The sequence below is a fragment of the Cupressus sempervirens genome, chromosome 5 (genome assembly GCF_028749045.1).
Source record: "Cupressus sempervirens isolate cs-2001-9-10 chromosome 5, ASM2874904v1, whole genome shotgun sequence".
Classification (NCBI taxonomy): domain Eukaryota; kingdom Viridiplantae; phylum Streptophyta; class Pinopsida; order Cupressales; family Cupressaceae; genus Cupressus; species Cupressus sempervirens.
The window spans coordinates 951,046,850-951,069,778 of NC_143122.1; the positions used below are offsets into that span (position 1 = coordinate 951,046,850).

At 32.5% G+C, this 22,929-nt stretch overlaps 1 protein-coding gene across 1 annotated transcript in view; it reads right to left on the reverse strand.

The window, feature by feature from the left end:
• Positions 1-4,349: 4,349 nt before the first annotated feature.
• Positions 4,350-22,929, reverse strand: part of LOC149559106 (pectate lyase 1-like) — a 34,268-nt gene continuing 15,688 nt past the window's right edge. The window contains exons 2-5 of the mRNA XM_089831246.1: positions 12,874-12,912; positions 5,014-5,605; positions 4,827-4,930; positions 4,350-4,707 (exon numbers count right to left, since the gene is read on the reverse strand). Coding sequence (XP_089687372.1) covers positions 4,350-4,707; positions 4,827-4,930; positions 5,014-5,605; positions 12,874-12,912 — 1,093 coding nt within the window. The remainder of the gene's footprint in view (positions 4,708-4,826; positions 4,931-5,013; positions 5,606-12,873; positions 12,913-22,929) is intronic.

The window sequence follows — 22,929 nt, forward strand, 5'->3', positions numbered from 1 at the left end:
AAATTCACAAATGTATTATTGGGGTGATATTTTGGCTAGTCCCTAGCCACGTTATATGGTTGAGAAGGTTTTTGGTTAATAAGAAATGCAACATTAATTTGGAAACAAATGGACATCTATTTTTGATGTGACTCAACTCATGTTTGGTGCATTTGAATATTATAGTTCCTAAAACCTATATTCATTCTTTGTAAGAAATTGTATAATGGTTAACAAAGAGCTTAATATTATTTCTCTCAAGCTAGGGAAAAATTGCACAACCATTAGGATTAGTAATATTTTTAGTGCAAATTTAAATTAATGGGAACCATTGAAAGAATTATTGAAAATTTATAGATATTTGTGGGCTCAATTAGATATTTTCAATCTCTAATATTTTCATTTACAATTGAAACAAATTTTTGCCTTTTGCATTACTTTATATTATGGTAAAAGCAGGTTTTGAGGAGACCCAAAACCTCTTACAGCATTGAAAAAGATATAACATTAAAAGTCCCCCAGGTTTTACAAGAACTGGGAACCTACAAAGTTAAAACAACTACAAAAGACTAGGTTTTACAAGGACATAGAACATAAAAACAAATTAACATATAACAAAAGCTGGAAAAATGAAACATGCATACAAAGGACCAGGATCAACAACCAAGCTATCAACCAAATCCAGCAATTAAGATAGGTCTTAAATTACATTATCCATCTCATTACCACCAGTCATATTCCCTTGAAGGATGTCCTCGACCTAGCTATTATTTAATGGTTACATTTCTGACAAATATTTATTAAGGGTTTAATGATTTCATTTTTAAATTAGTGCATTGTTCAAAATCCATTTCTTATTGGGTATAGGTTTTTTCAAAAATTATAAATTAAACCTTAATGAGGGATTGTTTTTGCATATATTCACTTCCTTTTAATGACATCATTGTGTATGATAAATCAACTACTAACTTATAGGTAAACTAAAGCTAATGTTATTCTCCAATAACATGATATAGCTACAACATGAAATATTGATAGACTTTAATTTCATTAATTTTAAAAAATAAACCAAAATAGATAAGCATAGTGTATGTTGGCTAAATCTAATCTAACAAACCCTATTTAGTTGGCAAAAGAATCCAATTACTATCCTCACTATTATATTATATGAAACCTTTTCATTCTCATTTATTTCAATACACTTCACTAACCATGGGTACTATTGTCCTCAATCCTGTAGTAATCAATATATAAGATCGAGGATTAAATAAATAAAAATATTATTTGTTTTTCCTAAATCTACAACATAACTCTTCAAATATATTAATGGACATAAAATCTATAACATGTCTATATCAATATATTAACATATTGCACATACCACAAAGTGAAATTTGTTTATGTGGATAACCTCCATAAATATATGTTACAACCAAAATTAGATTTCAATATTTTGTCCCACATTTAATGGAAAATACTTGTTTATTGTTTTAGTTCAAATCACTAGAAAGTGAATTGTATATTTGAGCTTAGAAACAATGTAATTGAATATAATATAAATTTTTAGTACCTAATATACATAATAACAAAAATGTTTTGAATATGCTAAGGTTCAAATCATAATTTAATTGCTAGAAAATAAGGATTCAATAGACAAGAGGTAACCTAAAGTACCTTTATATCATGACTATTCAAGTGACATCTTCATCTTTATATCAAACAATACAAAAAAAATTAAATTAAATATTTTTGAGACATATTTTTTCTCTGTAATTATTTTTATTGTTTAATAAATTTCCTAAAGAATAATTTTTTTAAGAAACAGGATCATCAAAGCTATGTGTATTAGCTTTCTAGCAAGTCAAGAAAATTTGCCTTTTGAAATATACAAATCATGTTATATTAATAAAAATAAACCTATGTTTCAATTATCATTAGCGTCACTTTGTCACTAAATAACATTTATAATTTTTGACAAAATTGAACAAAACCAACAAAAATTGCTAGTTATTGATGTTACTATTCTAAATTTAAGTGAATTTTGTAATTATGCTATTAAGAAAGAAAAAGTTATGTTGATCAAAACACCCATCACTTTTTGAAAATATCTATTTTCATATAGAATACTTCTTAGAGGAGATAAAGAAATGGACTTCAAATAAAATGATTTAAAAAAATATAAAATACTATTAGAAACTAGATAGAAAATACTGAAAACCACTAGTTTATATCATCATCAAATTATTTACGGTTTTGTAGTAATATGGATTTGAAAATCAAGTTTTTGTTAAAAATACCTACTTTAGTGTTGAACTTGACCAAAAAGTGGGAACCTTCACCATGGCCTTACCATTGAAAGAATAATTGAAAATTTATAGATATTCATAGGCTCAATCAGATATTTTCTATCTCTAATATTTTTATTAACAATTGAAACACATTTTGGCTTTTTGCATTGTTTTAGATTACGGTAAAAGAAGGTTTTGAGGAGACCCAAAAACCTTTACAACATCAAAAAATATATAATGTTAAATGTCTCAGAGGTTTTACAAGGACTTGGAACCTATAAAGTTAAAACTACTACTAAAGACCATGTTTTACAAGGACCTAGAACCTATAAGATAACTAGGAAAATATCAAAACCAGGTTTTACAAGGACTTGAAACATAAAAATAGTTGTTAAGATATAACAAAAGCTAGGAAAAGGAAACATGCACACAAATGACCAAGACCAATAACCAATCTAGCAACCAAATCCATCAATTAAGTTAGCTCTTTAATTACATTTTCCATCTCATTACCAATAGTCACAATCCCTTGAAGGATGTCCTCCATCTAGCTATTATTTAATGGTTACATCTTTGACAGATGTTTATTAAGGGTTTAGTGATTTCATTTTTCAATTAGTACAGTGTTCAAAACCCATTTCTTATAGGGTATAGATTTTTTTTTAATTGTAACTTAAACCCTAATGAGGGATTGTTTGTGCATATATTCACTTCCTTTTAGTGACATCATTGTGGATGATAAATCAACTACTAACTTATAGATAAGCTTAAGCTAATGTTATTCTCCAATAATATGATATAGCTACAACATAAAATATTGATAGACTTCAATTTTATTTAATGTCAAAAAATAAATCAAAAAAGATAGACATAGTTTATGTTGGCTAAATCTAGTCTAACAAACCCTATTTAGTTGGCAAAACATTCCTATTAGTGTCATCACTACTGCATTATATGAAACTATTTTTTATTCTAATTTATTTCAATACACTTAACTTACCATGGGTACTATTGTCCTTAATCCTTTATGTAGTCAATATATAAGATCAAGGATTAAATATATACAAATATTGTGAGTTTTGTCTAAATCTACAACATAACTCTTCAAATATGTCAATGGACATAAAGCTATAACATGCCCATATCAATATATTGACATATTGCACATACCACAAAGCGAAATTTGTTTATGTGGATAACTTCTGTAAATATATGTCACAACAGAATAACATTTCAATATTTTTTCTCACATTTAATCAAATGATCAACACTTGTTTATTGTTTTAGTTTAAATCAATAGAAAATGAATTATATATTCCAGTTTAGAAACAATGTAACTTAATATAATATAAATTTGTAGTACCTAATATACATAATAATAAAAATGAATGTTTTGAATATCTTAAAGTTAAAATCATAATTTAATTGTTGGTAAATAAGGATTTAATAGACAGGAGGTAACCGAAATTACCCTTGTCTCATGATTTTTGAAGTTACATCATCATCTTTATATCAAACTTTACAACAAATATAAATTAAATATTTTTGAAACATATTTTTTCTCTGTCATTATTTTTATTGTTTGATGAACAAATCTGAAGCATTCCTTTGTCAAGTAGTACCGTCCCAACCACATTAGAGATAAATGGCTAGATTAGAAATAAATAGTGTTAATTGCATTCCTTGATCCAGTTGCACTGTCCCACCATATCTAAATGGCTTAGAGAGCCATGAATCTTGCTTAAGCTGCTGTATTTTTTCCTTCCTGGTTTTAGGGAACCATAAGGGAACACTATACCATCAAATTTTTTATTTTAAGCTGAAAATTTCATGATTGAAAAAGACTTGCTCGCACAAGGACAGCACTGTGTGCAGGAGAGTTTGAAAACCAGAGAGTTTGAGAGGCCAAACAAGCAATCACATATTAAAGTATCATGCTCAAAGCAGTAAAGAATGAACAAAGAATGTATTTTAATCTTGAGAATACAGGGTGAGAATGAATGAGTGAATCTCATTTTCGAAGCCTGGAAGAATTGAATGAAAGAATGACAAAAGAACCTGTACAAAAACAGAGGCGAGAAATTAGAGGCAAGGGCCGGAGGCGGTGCAAGATAGAACTCCTGCACTCTGGGTCAAAATGGGCACTGATCTTCCATCGGCAACTTTGAATTGCTGGCCTGTCTGGTAAAGGGGAAGCGCTTTTCCTTTCCCAGATGGAACGAAGTATGCTCCATTCAAAAATGTGTCCTTCACAGACTTCCACAGCCAACTCTTCGCATCGGAGCTCTCGCGCCATGTCACCTGCTTCTTGTACTCCTTGTTGGGGGCCACAAAGCGATTGCCTTCGCTTCTGATGACAGGCTGCGCACTCCCTCCAATGGCGTATATACCCCACGCCTCATAGTTGTTGTTCGCAACATGCGCATACCCATGTCGGCACCTGAGCATAGAAACAAACCAAATCATATCAGTTATAAGCAGTCTCATGAGTTGGGCACTTGACTGTTGGAGATCGGAGTTTGCTGGTTAAACACGAGGAGTTGAAAGAAATTCGATTACCTGGGCATGCGCTCCAATAAGCCAGGTCCAAAGTGGTTGAAGGCAACAGTGACTCTCATGTTTGTATCAGCTGTATAATCGTCGCTATGTCCCAGAAGCATCACCTGTGCAGTACATAGAAGATTAGTTATTCGTCCCTGTGAATTAGTGCATCACCTGTACATATACATATAATCTTGTATCTTACCTTATCGTGGTGAGAGAAGCGGTTGTTAGAAACGGTAACAGCGGTGGAAGCGAGCGTTACATCTACAAGCCCATCTGCGCGACTGGATAGGTTGTTATGGTCGATCCAAATGTCTCTTGAAGAAACGACTGAGATTGCATCTCCATCTTGGGTATCTATGGTCTCGTGGGTCAAGGACTGTGAGAGGAAAACAACTCCAGCAACACTTGGCTTGCAGTCGTGGATGTTCAGACCGTGGATGATAATGTTGCTGACGTTGAGGAGGCGTATGCAAGGCCCATTGCTGATATGAACGTCCGAGCCCCTTGCGTCGATAGTCTTGTGGCTGGCCACGAACAGGGGCATCTCCAGCTTTATCTTCATATCACTGCCGAAGACTATCCACAGAGGACCGTCGCGCGTAACTCCGTATCTCAGAGTCCCGGGTTGGGGATTCGCAGCGTTGTCATCTGGAATGGTGACTGTGTACATCTCTCCTTCTTTGCCTCCCTTGGCTGCACTTCCAAAGCCCACGCCACAATCTGCGAGTTTCATTCTGTCTTTTGCCCAATTTGAATCTCTTCTCCAGCAATTGTCTACCACATTGTATGAGGGCACGGATGCAGACAAGGTAGCGGCCTGAACGATCACCAGTATCATGGAGGCAGCCATACAAAATCTCTGGTCCATCATGAAGATGTTTGAGAGTGTGTGCTGGAATGAATAAATGTGAGGCCTTATGAAAACTGATTCTATATTTCAAAAGATGAAGAAAATAGTTAATGAGCTGCTTCGGCACTGACGTTGGATGTTTGCGCGAGCAGGTGTATATATACAGAGAAAGGGGCCTGCACAGATAGCAGTGAGCCGCCACCATGTGAGGAATTAATTATACCCGCGCCGCACCCAAGACGCGGACATTTGACAGGCGGCATCATCATATTTGTCCCTTCAAAAGAACACCATGAGCTCTCCCTTATCAACTCACTCGTTCTCCTACACAATCCGCAGATTAACACCAGTCGATGGCGTAGTGCATACTTTATGTTTGTATTCGCACTTAGTACTCATGCGCAATTCTAACATCTGCTCATATAAAAATGTCTGAGCAATTACTCTATTCTATGACGTCGCACGGGCGGCTCATTCGTCTCTCGTAGACTTATTCTTATACCGTCAGAAATTGTAGATTGGTCTTTTGGAACGCCCAACATAAATTTCTGACGAAATTGAGGGAGAGGGGATGGATGGAACCAATACGAGCGATTTATAATTATGGGTTGAAGGAACGATCAAGCAAGCAAACGACAGAATTAATGAGGCAGACGCTCATACATATATGCATTGAAACAAATGAATAAGGTAATCACATTGGATAAACGCTAAACCTTGTTCGAACTCAAATCTAGACCATGCGCACCTTTGCCTTTGATATGGGTTGATTATTTCATTACGAGCTGCCTATCTTACTATAATCTATAATCAATTTCTCTAGATTTCAACTTTCCATTGTTTCATATAAAAATTAAGTTTTGTTTTGTGCAAGACCAATTTTACTTTGACAATTCAAGGATGTAAGATTAAATAAAACTACAAAGATTGATGGTTACATGATCATATGATTAATAATTGTAATAAAATACTTTTTCCTTTTAAAAATCTATATCAGAGAGAAAATATTAAAACAAATAATTCAATTCTTCAGGTTATGTATTTATTGTTGGTTCGACAACAATGAGTTAGATTTTTCATTTGCGGAAGGTTAATGTTTTATCCACAACAGAGGCAAAGTATGTTGCTTCTACTTTGGCAGCCAAGGAGATGATACAGCTTCATTTCTTCATGGAAGAAGTGAGACACCCATAGAAGTATGTGTGTGTGTGTGTGTGCACATATATGTACGTACATATATGTGTACATGTACATGTAGATATACATATATATGTATATATATTATTGTGTCTCATATTTAATTGAATGATCAATAACCATTTAATTTTGTAATTTAAATTAATAAAAAGTAATGTTTATGTTCAACTTTAGAAACAATATAACTTAACATAATATAATTATTATGTGTATAAAAATTAAAAAATCTTTTGAATAACCTTTTTTTGAACTTAAAATTATAATTTAATTAGTCATAAATAAGAATTCTATAGACAATAGAAAACCTAGAATACCTTTATCAGAATATTTTCTTTAAATCACATCTTTATCTTTATATCATATAGTAAAACAAAATTAAATTAATTGATTTTAAAATATTATTCTCCCCAACTCATCTCAAACTCTTTTTGTACAAGGATAGAACTTGTATTTTGTTATAAATCATGTCATTAGAAATAGATAGTGTCGATTGGATTCCTTCGTTATTTTTATTATTTGAGAAATAACTCCAACGTTTGTATCCTTGGTTTGGTTGAACCAACACCACCACATCTAAATGATTTAGAGACTGAGAAGTCTTGTTTAAGCCACTATACTTTGTCCTTAATGATTTAGAGAACCACAAACAAGAAGTCTTTCTTAAGATTATGGTGTTTTGGTTAAAGGGAAAACAAGAACATTATACCATCTAATGTCTTATTTTAAACTGGAAATTTCATTAATTGAAAATAATCACACACATTAGGTATGGGATTCATTAATTACAACATATTGTGTGTATGATAATTTGAAAGTCGGGAGAGTTTGAGAATCCAAACAAGCTAACACATAAAGTAGTAAAGAATGAATTTTAATATTAAAATATAGGGTGAGAATGAGTGAATTTTGTTTTTGAATAATGGAAGAATTGAATTAAATAATCATCAAAAAATATGTACAAGAATAGAAGTGAGATCTAAAAAGTAAATTATAGGAAAGGGCCAGAGGCCATGTAGACTACAACTCCTACACTCTAGGTCAAAATGGGAATTGATGTTCCATCAAAAACTTTAAATTGCTGGCTTTTCTGATAGATGGGAAGTGATTTTCCTTTCCTAAATGAATCAAAGTACACTCCATTAAAAGTGTGTCATTTAAAGACTTCAACAACTGACTCTTCCCATCAGAACTCTTGTGCCATGTTACTTGCTTCTTTTACTTGTCATTGGGGGCCACAAAGTGATTTCTTTAACCTCTGATCATAGGCTTCACACTCCCTCCAATGGCATATATTTCTATATGAATGATCCTAATTGAAAACACTAACCTCGAAAGAAAACATAATTATCATTTTAAAAATAAATAATTAGCCAACTAACAATAACTCCTAAATAAAACTAGAAAGAAAATTGTTAAATACATTGGTATACATAATCATCAAGTTCCTAATAATTTTTTTTGGCAATAAGTGTTTGAAAGTAATCTCAGTGTCAATGTTGGCCAAAACATGGGGGACACTATTGGGTGACCAATCTAAAGAGTCTTGTTTGTTAGATAGGTAATTATGATTAGATATTATGTATTTTCTTAATGTAAATATATGTAAAATATTAAATAGAATATAGCATGTATTTTTAGGAGTCAATGGAAACAAAAATCTAATAATAAATATTATAATAAGTCTAGTGAGGCATAAAGCTATTTAGGGATAAAATATCAGTAGCGCATAAGTCTATTGAGGCATTAGTACTTGATATTTGATATCCTATTAAAAATTATATTGATGACCATCACTAATTTTCAAATGAAAAATATTACATACATACTATTGATTATTCATATTGATTGGAAGGATGGGCATGAGGTCTATGAGAAGAGACATGGCTAAAATATTCATTAAAAATTTAAAATATTCTATATGCAAAAACACAATATTTGAGTTCTCTTTAGCTACAACCAATTTATATAAAACTGAAAAAATGATCAGATAATTTATGTATTATCTTTCGCAATAATTTCATACTTCTTTTTAAGCTTAGAAGTCAAAATGTGTCTTAAAAGAGTATAATAAATGTTGGCAATATTGGGATTTTCCTTATTCTATTTATTTAACTATGTATCTTTCTTTGTTTAAATATAGAAAAAAAATCTCATACAGATGTAGAAATTTATCCCATTGAGAAACTAAACTTTTAGATTTCATTGTAGAGCAATCAACTATCACATGAAAAATCTTATACTATTCTCTACTCAACATGTAAGTGCTAACAACAAAAAAATCTTATGAATGTTATCTATTTAAGCTATGAAATCCTATATAAATTGAATTTTTTTATCATCATCTTATGCTTTTCATGAACTAATGTTTCATCATCTTCTTGGATGGTGTTTTTTACATGCATCCACATAGTTCCAATGTATCAAAAGCTTCAATATCTACAATCATTGCATTAAAATATTGCATTTATTGTCGACTTACATCTCCCGTGTTTTAAAAATTTGAAAAAGTGCATACCATATAAACTTAATGGTTTTAAACATCATAAGTAATGTAAATAGTACATAATAGTTTCTCTTTAAGTCATTTTTATTAAAATATTCTTGTGTTGTCGATCCATGATTTTTCCTTGTCTTTTTTTAATAAAATAGCTAGCTAGCATTATGACATTGATAGTCCATTGCAATAAGTTCACTTGCTCTTGTGTACATGAATTTGAAAGTATTTTTTGTTTGACATCAATATCATAAATTGGTTTTAAATAGTTAGCATCTCCTATGCATCAATGTAGTGGATTTATCAAATACATCTTCATAAAAATTGTAATGCCCCATCAAGGGACCCAAAAACAAAAACCTAAAATGTCACTAAGGTTGCCAAACATTTTTTTTTAAAGACTAAAACAATAAGAGATAACATAGTGGAAGAAATAGGCAAAATCCTACAACCCAACAATAACTTGTGAGCCTCTCATGTGGGAGGTCTTGGGTTCGAATCTACCTTTGCTTAACATATAATGATAGTTAATTCCAAAAAATAATAATAATTAATCTAGGCTTTGGTCGTTTACCAATCGGAAAAAAAAAAAAAAAAAACACCATAGTGGAAGAAATAAATCACATACATACAAACAATCCATAAATAGATTACATCTCTTAAGGTTTCTATGATGTTGAATCACACATATAAGTTTTATTAATAGTAAATCTAATACATAACAAAATACACATCATAGAATAATTATAACTACAAATCCAAAGAAATAATATACAATTACATAAGATGCCACATTGCATAACCAAAACGCATAATAATCCATTATACAAGTCATGGGGTATGAAAATCTCAAAGAATATACATCATGAATAAATACAACATCTCATAAGATCTCTAGATAATCATGTAAAATACATCATAAAATAACCACTGAACATAAACAAAACATCAGAATGAAAGGAACAATTGCACACTGAGTACATCTAGAAATGACACCCAACTGTCAGATCTCAATGGTATAAGAAACACTACCATCCGACCTTGTGGAATCTAAATGGATGACTCACATTATGCTAAGTAGATAATCACACATCACAAATGGATAAAAAATTGAACAATCATAACCATGATCTAGGCCAAGGAATCCTGATAGAAATCTATCTCAAAGGTAGCAATAGACAAGTAACATCTCAACCTAGAGGCAACAAAGACACATAGTAAATCTACTATGCATGTGGGAAAGTGTCATCACATGAGCCATCTCTAAGGTTATCCTGGTAGCCTCTTTGGACTCGGGCCCTCTAGTGACTCTATGTGGAATCAATATCTTTTCATACACATAAGGCATACTAATGAGGCAATTTCACAACGAAGCATCCTCTCTACTCCCATCCTATCATAAACTAGTACTCAAGGCATGGGCAAGGTAAAATAATTACTCTTATTAATTCATTTTAAACCCATTTAATGAAATATTGTCACTTATTAATACAACTTACTATGCATTACCCAAGTAACCTCTTTAGGGCTCTGACCTCCATTGCAAGCCAGTTCCCAACATACATAGAGATAACCTACCCTAAGTTCATAAAATTACAACTCATAAAATCACAATATTCACCTCAGTCATATACAAGCAACAAGACACCACCAAAAGATAATTGATAAAAAAATCATAGGCTACATCAAGAAAATTATGTTATTCACATAAGTCCTATAGAAGAAATTAGAAAGCACTAGAAAATAACTAATCCATATCTCAAATATCAAATCACATAACCAAAACATCTCATACAATATCATAAATAAATAACACCTGGGCCTCTAGTAAACATCCAAAACCTGTCAACATACTAAGTCAAACCCAACCAAAGTAAAATAAACCATACATCATATCAAGTATTAATAAGTGTAGCTTCATAGTTCGTTTGGTTTTGAAAACATAGTTATTTTTTTTGTTAAGGACACTATGCTCTTTGGAATTAAGGCCATAAACATAAAGTATATAGGAATACATTGAAAGAATTCTTTTAATAGCTAAGAAATACCACCCATAGAGAGGAAAATTCAATGTTGGTATTAAGGAAGAAAATTTTAGTCTTCTGAAAGTTAAAGTATTGGCTTAAAAGGGAATCATAATATGAAAGGAGGGACTTCCAGCTCTCAACTTTAGACAAATGCATTTTTCCAAAGAGCACAATGTCCTTGACAAAGTATTAGTGAGTAAGGGGGGGAGTCTAGAGGATTCTTTAACTCATTGAATAGAATTATTAAATCTTAGTAATGTTCCTTACATAGTTTGGATGTTGCATAGAAGATAATGAAGAAGGATCATTGTTATGATATTTATGACCTATAACTAAACCAATTGGATGAGAACCTAGAGAGCATTATGAAGGAATAAAAATAGTATGTATAAGTTGGTTCTCTTCTTATCTAAATTTTCTTTTATGTTCAAAATTATTTCCCTACCATAGGAGATGTAACTTGGAACAAGAAGAATCATGCCACACAATAGATAAATAAGTTTATTAATCAATTGGTTGACAATGTTGAAGGAATCATAGATGGGTATTTTGAGGAGTTCAAGCAGAAAATGAAGAACAAGATATGGATCCCCAAATACTAAGTTGACAAGTATTATGATGAATTTTTTTTTCTAGCGGATACAAATACAATATATGTATTTAGATAGTTATACCAATAATTTCATGGTTAAGGCCATCATGCTATAAAATCAACATTGATGAGGCTATTGCATCCAATACAACACTATTGGATTAGCCTATTGATAAAGGTGTTGAGCTGTTTGTAAGATATGATGATGAAGAGCATACTGAGTTTGATGACACCAATCACTTAAAAATTATAGTACATAAGTCACCTTAGGCAATTAATTAATTCAATAATGTAAATATTAGCCAAGCTGAGTTATAGAGTCTATTGGCTAATGAAGGTGATAAAACCCTAAGGAAAGAACAAAGGAATGATGACAAGGAGGGAAACAATAATGTTAATATAGAAGGTCAAAATAATGAATAGAGACAAGATGGAAAATAATATCACTATACCACCAGGGATAGACCAATTTCCTCAAGACCTATGATTTAGGAAGACAAAAGGTCTAGTTAATACAGTTCCACTAGTGAACTCAAAATTATTTAGAGATAAGGAAAAGGAAAATGAACCCATACTAAAGTTGTTGGTACTAAGGATAACAAGACTAAGGAGAAAAAGATAGATCTAGGGCCTCAAAAGGTTGAGTAGACCAAAGAGGAGACCATTAGGTAGTATCTATAATTCCACACACAAGGACTAAAACAAAATATGTTCAGTTGTAGCATTTGAGATTCTAAGGGGAAAAAAATGGAGAGAAAGATGAAGAAGTATCCACTAGCTATGAAGGATAAGCTAGTTACTCTTGATTAAGATACTATTATCCCTAATTGGGAAACATATAATTTAAGTGTTGAACAAATGAGTACATTTATTTATTTATTAGGTAGAAAGGAAATGAAAGAGGAGCTGAGAAGAAAGCCTCAACAAAGACAAGTACTCTATGATATTAAAGATATATTTCTTGAGACTATTGATGTACATGACTTCAATGAAAAGGTTCTCATTATATAATAGATAGTTAACATTATTTAGAAACCCAATGACCCTTACATAGACACACATGAAAAATTTATGCATGGGTTAGAAAGAAAGTTTGAGATCATTGTAACAAAGAAAGTATCAACTAAGATTTTACTCAAATGGGTTGAACTCTCCACTCTTGTTACTAATTTGGAAAAATTAGTGCATAATGTAAACACATTATTTTCTCAATTATGTGATGTACTCATATTCATCAAATAAATTAGGGAGAAGATGGATAAGATTGACGTTGATCTACATAAGATTTCTTAGGACTTGAACATGGAACCAAATTCCATTTCTGTATATTTTTCTAAGATTGGATTTTTGTAGGGCAGACAATCAACATTATTGCATGATGAATGAAACATAAGGTCGGATTAATGGTCTAATAGTCTTTTAGCAGAGCACACCCCTAATAAGGTAAATCATCAGAAATAATCAAATTGTATCCCTTATAGGTACCTTATTACTTAAGTGGTGAATATTTTATGGGTGCCAACCCCACCATATTTTTACCTTTATATTGGAGGAAATTTTTTGTCAAGTGTTATTTAGCCACTTTTGTATTTTGATCATCTTAATAGATGTTAGATATGTTATTACATGATATTGTAGGATTGATTACATACAAGGTTAAGGTTAGTGAGGTGTATGGTGAATTATGTTTAGTTTGGTTATTGTTTGAAGTGGTAAAAGTTTTTGGAGATCCTAATTCACCTTGCCCCTCTCTCATAATCTATATTTTCCATAGGAATTCTAACATGTATGTGTATTTGTATATATTTTTACATATGTATGTATGTATGTATGTATGTATGTATGTATGTATATGTATGTATGTATGTATATATGTATATGTGTATATATATGTATATGTATATGTATATATATATATGTATTTATATATATATATATGTATATGTATATATATATGTATATATATGTATATGTATACATATATATATACATATGTATATGTATATATTTATGTATATGTATACATATACATATGTATATGTATATGTACATACATACATACATACATACATACATACATACATACATATATATATGTATATATGTATATACATATATGTATGTATGTATAATATATATATATATTATACATACATACATATATGTATATACATATATACATATATATACATATATATATATATACATATATATATACATATATATATACATATATATATATATGTATATATATATATATATATGTATATACATACATACATACATACATATATGTATGTATAAATACATATACATATACACACACATGTATGTATGGATAAAATTATATAACTATTGACAAACTTTGACCTCACTCAAAGTTGTATCCTTTTAATTTTCTAATAATTAAGTGGTTCATAAACTATAGAGAATGCTCAACTTGTAAATATATATTTGTTTTATACAATAAGAGTTTTTCCTTTAAAAAAGGCATGTTGTTATCATATAGAACACATTTCTCTATGAATTTCTACCTTAATCATGCTATATCACATTTAACTCCTTCAATATTAGTGGAAATATATACATTCATGTTGCCTAAATAATTTTATATATTTTGACATTCATCCAACAAAGCTCTAGTTCAACAATGATCTACACACACACATATATAATGTACTACTTGAAATAAAATAAAATATAATTACCTTGAAATTTATTTTTAGTTTCAAAAGTATTTAGGGCCTACTCTAATATAATAAAATGTGAATAATAATATATTAGGGTTTTTTAGTCTCAATTTTGATTGCTAAAATTTTTTAAAACCTTCTTAGTTGGTGGAAAATTGTCTGTATGAAAAAGGCTTTAATGGATTTCTAGGATAGTTTTTGGGTATCATATGGTGGCTCTTCTCTATAGAATAGTGTATGTAAAAATATCATGTGATTTATCATGTTCTATTTTTTAGTATTATGATTCCATATTATTAAATATTATTTGAAGACCTTTTTCTTCTTTCAAATTATTCTTGTTTCTCTGTCTCATTGTCTTTGTTTTTATTAATAATGGGAAAACCCTTCATCATTTCAACTACAATTGAGGAGGTGTTAGACACACTCAAAGGATATGTGAACATTTAGATGAATTATTAGACACACTCAAATGATATGTGAATTTTAGAGGAAATGTGTCTCATTATGTATGTGAGGTGGGAACACACATGTTTTATATATGGGTTTAAGTTTCATAATTAGGAAACCTATTGATGTCATGACTTTTGTATTCCTTGAGAGAGAATGGGGATTTCTGAAAACACTTCATCAAATTCTCTATAAGATAAGGTTTTCAATGCTCCTCCCTTATTTAAATTATTTCAAAATGGATGTATGTTGGATTGTTTGATCAACTAGTTTTTGAGTTTGGTATATTTAATAATTAAAATAACTTGTTAGTTTTTAGGCCACCCAAATGATCCCTAGGTGTTAAGAGTGTCTTCTCCTAGTCTGGCTCCAAATAATGATGACTCTCTATCCTTGGCTTGATTGTTAAAACAATTTTCTATTCTTGAAAAATCTATCATATAATACAACCACCATGATCATAGATGACATAACTAGTACCCAATTTTTGGGTATGCGTAAGATCATGGCCAACCAAACTATGGCCTTAACTAGCAGTGAAAAACCAACAATTTAGGGTTATATCAACTTGACACATAATTTTAAAGTGGTTCTAGACTTTATATCAAAAAGTTGTAAGGAAATAATTTGTAGGAAATTGAATGTAGTTTCTAAAATACTACGCCTTATTTGGAGAAAAAAATATTTGATGTGTCAAAAGTTTGGATTTTAATGCAATACCACGAAAATTTTAGGGCAACAATAAAAAGTAGGTGTATGTTTGACCACCTAAATCAAAATCAAATGATAATGTTTTTAATATAATTATAGATATAAAAAGTAGACGCATGCCTGAATGTGATACATATTGTTGGGAATTTTTATTCCAAATAAATAATTAAATATGAATTTTCTACTAAGAAAAAAAAATCATGTGTCTAACCACCTTAACTAATAGAAAACTTTACCCAAAAAAAAATCCTTATACTAGTCGAAGTATAGAATGCGATGCAACTTTTAAATTTAAAAAATGTTATACCATTTGAAACTTATAGCTATTTTTCAATTAGAATGTCAATCAACACTTTATAATCATCTTCATTGAAAATTAACTAATAAATACTTATAGAACTCAGAATTTGACAGCAATTATATCGATAGAATCTCGAGAGTGTTATAAAAAACACTTTTTGTTTCATTCAATTTCAATGAAAATAACATTTTCAAATGGCTACCCGAAGTCTGAGTGTTAGTGAAACCCTTCTCAAAAACATTTTTTAGGTTGTCCAAATAGGCTTGGTAAATATTGAGCCTAATCAGATACCTAAAATAAAATCAGATATCCAATCTGAAATCTGATACCCAATATGAAATCGAGTATCCAATCACTACATGATTTTTCAATAGCAATTTTGGAGGGAAATTTGAGAGGAAAGATTTTCCAATTGTAATTTTTGGAGGGAGGGAAATTTGAGAGGAAAGGAATTTTCCAATTGCAATTTTGGAGAGAAATTTAAGAGAGAAACTTTAGAGGGTTTTAGAGGGAAATTCATTTGGGGGAAGTGTGGACATTGATATTATTATTACATATGATTATGATTATTATTATTAACTATTATTATTATATATGATTATAATTATTATTATTATCACTAAATCTAATATAGTAATATATATGATAAATATTACTATTAAATCTATAATCTAGTAACATATATGTTTATTATTGTTATATAATCTAATAATATATTATTATTACATTAAAATATACAATATTATATTATTATAATTTAATATAATATTGTCATAAAATGAATCAAAAGGATGCATTTCATGATAACATATGTCCCTAGGGTTGCTAGTGACCCCTTTCAATGCATTTCAATGGCTCCCTAGGGGTCCTAGGGCCCCTAGGGACATATGTTGTCATGAAATTCATCGAGAGGGGTCATAGGTTAACCTATGACCCCTCTTGATGCATTATAACCAACCAAATGTGTCCCTAGGGTCCTAGGGCCCCTAGGGACATACATTGTCATGAAATATGTCAACAGGGGTCATAAGTTAAACTATGAACCCTCTAGATGCATTGGAACCAAATAAATGCATCCCTAGGGGCCCTAGGACCATTAGGGACATAGGTTGTCATGAAATGCATTGAGAGGGGTCATAGTTTAACCTATAAAACCTCTCAACACATTGAAACCAACCATATGTGTTCGCAAGGGTCCTAGAGCCCCTAGGGACATACGTTGTCATGAAATACATCAAGAGCGATCACAGGTTAACCTATGACCCCTCTCAAAGTGCCAAAACCAACAACATGTGTCCCTAGGAGTCCTAGGGCACGTAGGGACATACATTGTGATGAAATGCATCAAGAGGGGGTCATAGCTTAACCTATGACCCCTCTTGATGCATTGGAACTAACCACATGTGTCCCTAGGGGTCCTAGGGCCCCTAGGGAAATAGGTTGTCATGAAATGCATCAATAGGGGTCATAGGTTAACCTATTACTGCTCTTGATCGATTGGAACCAACCATATGTGTCACTAGGGGTCCTAGGGCCCCTAGGGACATAGGTTGTCATAAAATGCATTGAGAGGGGTCATAGGTTAATCTATAATGCCTCTCGATGTATTATAACCAACCAAATGCATCCCTAGGGGTCCTAGGGCCCCTAGGGACATATGTTGTCATGGAATGCATTGGTCATAGGTTCTAAATGTATTATAACAGACCAAATGTGTCCCTAGGTGTCCTAACGCCCCTAGGGACATAAATTTTCATGAAATACGTCGAGACTTATGACCCCTCTTAATGCATTATAAATAACCAAATGAGTTTGTAGGGGATCTAAGGCCCCTATGGACATACATTGTCATGAAATGCATCGATAGGGGTAATAGGTTAACCTATGATCCCTCTTGATGCATTGGAACCAACCAAATGCATCCCTAGGGTTCCTAAGGCCCTAAGGGACATACATTGTCATGAAATGCATTGATAGGGGTGATAGGTTAACCTATGACCTCTCTTGACACATTGCAACCAACCAAATGTGTCCCTATGGGTCCTAGGGTCCCTAGAGACATCAGTCATCATGAAATGTGTTGATAGCCTATGACCCCTCTTGATGCATTATAGCCAACCAAATGCATCCCTAGGCATCCCAGGGCCCCCAGGGACATAGGTTGTCATGAAATGTGTTGATAGGGGTCATAGGTTAACCTATAACCCCTCTTGATGCATTGGAGCTAACCACATATGTCCCTAGGGGTCCTAGGGCCCCTACAAACATAGGTTGTCATTAATTACATTGAGATAGGTCATAGGTTAACCAATGACACCTCTCGATGCATTAGAACCAACCACATATGTACATAGGGGTCCTAGTGCCCCTGGGGACATATGTTGTCATGAAATCCATCAAGAGGGGTCATAAGTTAACTTGTGATGCCTCTCGATGCATTAGAACCAACCACATTTGTCCCTAGGGGTCCTAGGGCCCCTAGGGACATACATTGTCATGAAATGCATCGAGTGGGGTCATAGGTTAACCTTTCACACCTCTCGATGTATTATAACTGACCAAATGCATCCCTAAGCATCTTGGGACCCCTAGGGAAATATGTTGTCATGAAATGTGTTGATATTATAACCAACGAATGGCATCCCTAGGGGTCCTAGGGCACCTAGGGACATACATTATCATAAAATGTGTCAATAGGGGTCATAGGTTAACCTATGACCCCTCGTGATCCATTGCAACCAACTAAATGCATCCCTAGGACCCTTAGGGACATAGGTTTTCCTAAAATGCATCGAGAGGGATCATAGTGTAACCTATGACCTCTCCTAATGCTTTAGAACTAGCTAAATGTATCCCTAGGGGTCCTAGGGTCCCTAGGGACATACATTTTCATGAAGTGCATTGATAGGGGTCATAGGTTAACCTATCACCCTTCTTGACACATTAGAACCAACCAAATGCATCTCTAGGTGTCATAGGGCCCCTAGGGACATAGGTTGTCATGAAATGCATCAATAGGGGTCATAGGTTAACTATGACCCCTCTGGATGCATTATAACCAACCAAATGCATTCCTAGGGGTCCTAGGGCCCCTAAGGACATAGGTTGTCATGAAATGCATCGATAGGGATGATAGGTTAACTTATGACCCTTCTTGATGCATTCGAACCAACCACATGCGCCCCTAGGGGTCCTAGGGCCCCTGGGGACATAGGTTGTCATGAATTGCATCAAAAGGGTTCATCGGTTAACCTATGATACACCTCAATGCATTAGAAAATAGGGCCCCTAAGAACTAATGTTGTCATGAAATGCATTAAGAGGGGTCATAGGTTAACCTATGATGCCTCTTGATGCATTAGAACCAACCACATGGGTCCCTAGGGGCCCTAGGACCCTAGGGACATAGGTTGTCATGAAATGTGTTGATAAGGGTCATAGGTTAACCTATGACACCTCTCGATGTATTATAACAAATCAAATACATCTGTAGGGGTCCTAGTACCCCTAGGGACATAGGTTGTCATTAAATGCATCGATAGGGGTCATAGGTTAACCTATGACCCTTCTCCACGCATTGGAACCAACCACATGTGTCATAGGTTGTCATGAATTTTATCGAGAGGGGTCATAGGTTAGCCTTGGAAGTCTTTCAATGCATTAGAACCAACCACATGCATCCCTAGGGGTCCTAGGGCCCCTAGGGATAGACATTGTCATGAAATGCATTGAGATCGATGCATTATAACCAACTAAATGAATCCCTACGGTTCCTAAGTCCCCTAGGGACATACATTGTCATGAAATGCATTGAGAGGGGTCATAGGTTAACCTATGACCCCCCTCAATGTATTATAACCAACCAAATGTTTTCCTAGGGGTCATAGGGCCCCTAAGGACATACATTGCCATGAAATGCCTCGATAAGTTAACTTATGACTTCTCTTGATGCATTAAAACCAACCAAATGCATCCCTAAGGGCCCTAGGACCCCTAGAGACATAGGTTATCATAAAATTTGTTGAGAGAGGTTATAGGTGAACCTATGACCCCTCTTGACACATTAGAACAAACCAAATGCATCCCTAGGGGTTCTAGAGCCCCTAGGGACATACATTGTCATGAAATGCATTGATAGGGGTCATAGGTTAACCTATGATCCATCTTGATGCATTAGAACTGACCAAATGCATCCCTAGGGGTCCTAGGGCCCCTAGGAACATAAGCTATCATGAAATGCATCAATAGGGGTCATAGGTTGATGCATCAAAACCAACCAAATGTGTCCCTAGGTGTCCTATGGCCCCTAGGGACATAGGTTGTCATGAAATGCATCAATAGGGGTCATAGGTTTGACTTATGATCCCTCTTGACACACTAGAACCAACCACATGCATCCCTAGGGGTTCTAGGGCCCTTAAGAACATAGGTTGTCATGAATTGCATCAAGAGGGGTCATAGGTTAACCTATGACCCCTCTTGATGCACTACAACCAACCAAATGCATCCCTAGGGCCCCTAGGGCCCATAGGGACATATATTGGCATGAAATATGTCAATTGGGGTCATAGGTTAACCTATGACCCCTCTCAATGCATTTTAGAACCAACCAAATGGATCATAGGTCATAATAATAATAATAATAACAATAGTAATAATATATTAATATTATATATAATATATTACATTATTATATTTAATAATAATATATATAAAATAAGAATAATATAATATAATAATCATATATATATTTATATATATAATATTTATAGATAATAATCATAATAATAACATAGGTCATAATAATAATAACATATATTACGTTATTATATTTAATAATAATAGTGAAAATAATAATAATATAATATAATAATTTCATATTTATATATATATTATAATAATAACATTTATTATTATTTTTAATAATAATATAATATAATAATCACATATATTATTATTTTTAATAATAATATAATATAATAATCACATATATTAATAATAATAATAGGTCATAATAATATATAATACATAACTCATTATACATTATAATCTTAGTCTTAATCCTTATTTCCCTCCAAAATCTTGGCATGAATATCAAATATCTGATCTGAAATCGGATATCCAATTTGTTATTGGATATCCGATCTCAAATCGGATACCAAATTATATTGCAATGATTTTTCCAAAGTATTCCCTATGACTGCAGGCCTAACAACATTGCTTTTTGTGGGCCACTTTCACGAGTTTTGGGAAAAGTCACATTTTGGGGCTCAAATGATCAAAAAATGTTTGATAATATATCATTAAGTGTATGGTATTGTCATCTGAATGGGGAGTAGCAGTCATCGAAAGGCTAAATGCAAAAGCAAGGTATCCAATGAAGACATTGTGCCATATAGGGAAAGGGACAAAGTAAATCACAGAAGGCAAAGACAAGGTATGTTAAATGTGAGTCAAGTTGATGATGAATTAGTCAAAGGTGAAATTATAGGGTCAAATAATGAATATGTGTAGTTGGGGAATGAAAATGTACCAATTGAAAATGATAATGCCAGGATTGAAAATTTAGAGGATGAAATGCTACCAGGTCATAATATAAATTGCATGATTGACCATGATGAACATGAAAATGCATAGGAACCTTACATATCTCCTAATCATAATTGACATGAATGTTCTAGAACATCAAAATGGATAATTGAAATTGATGAAATAATTATTACCAATTTGGAAGGTAAAAAATTAGAAAGAACTATTCAGTTATGGGTTTCAAGACTATATTAGATGTTTTTCGGTAACAAGAAAGTGGTGGAGAAATGTTAGCTTTTTATGCACTTATTAAAGATGTAAAAGATGAGACCTATGCTTTCCAAATTGAAGATTTGTGTCAATAAAAAATTGGAAAGAAATGTCATTATTGTGAAGAATCTTTTCAATGCTCTCAATAGCATTGGAAAAAATAGCAAGGAGAAGGATAAGAGAGTTATTCGAAGGGTTATTACAACCTCCTTGGTAAGTCATCATTTGAGAAAGGGTAGATATATGAGACAAACATGTATTGAATTGAACCTAAATCATACTACTTTGAGAAGAGCACTTAGTAGACGAGAGAGAATTAATGATCCTCTTCAAAATGAAACATGGTCTTTTGGTGGGAGACTTCCACATTTTGATAAGAAGCTATCTGATGATGTGAAGGAAGAAATTAAAAAATTTTGGCACTCTAGCTCATGAGTATCACCCAATGCTAAAGACATGTTAAATTTGAGAATATGCATCAGAGACCGCATGCCACATCCTAAACACTATTTGGAGGTAAATCAAACTATGTTGTTCAAGCAATTTAGATTGAGTCATCCAAGTCTTCATATATCACAAAGGGTTTTTGAATCTTTGAAGCCATTTCATTGTGCGCCACTTAAAATTGAAATACATGTTATTGCAAATATCATATCGAGTTTTCTATGCCACCATGAACTATTACACTCCACCCATTCTACTTTGCATAGTAAATAAATTTTGGAGAATTGTGGTGCTAGTGGGCTTCCAAAATCATCAAGAGACTTACTAGATCAATTTTTATGTCATAGAGTTGATGGTTGTTTCTTTTATAGAAATGCTTTCTTAAATGAGAAGTGTTTAGAATGTGGTGGCTAATCCAAGTTTGACACATGTTTCCATGAGGGGTGAAAACAAGATCTTGGAGAGACAATAGTATAAAAAAAAGGTATATGAAATGGTGAAATACACATTGAAGAGTAGGGGTGGGCTTTAGATGTGAATTGGTTGCAAAAGAAACCAAT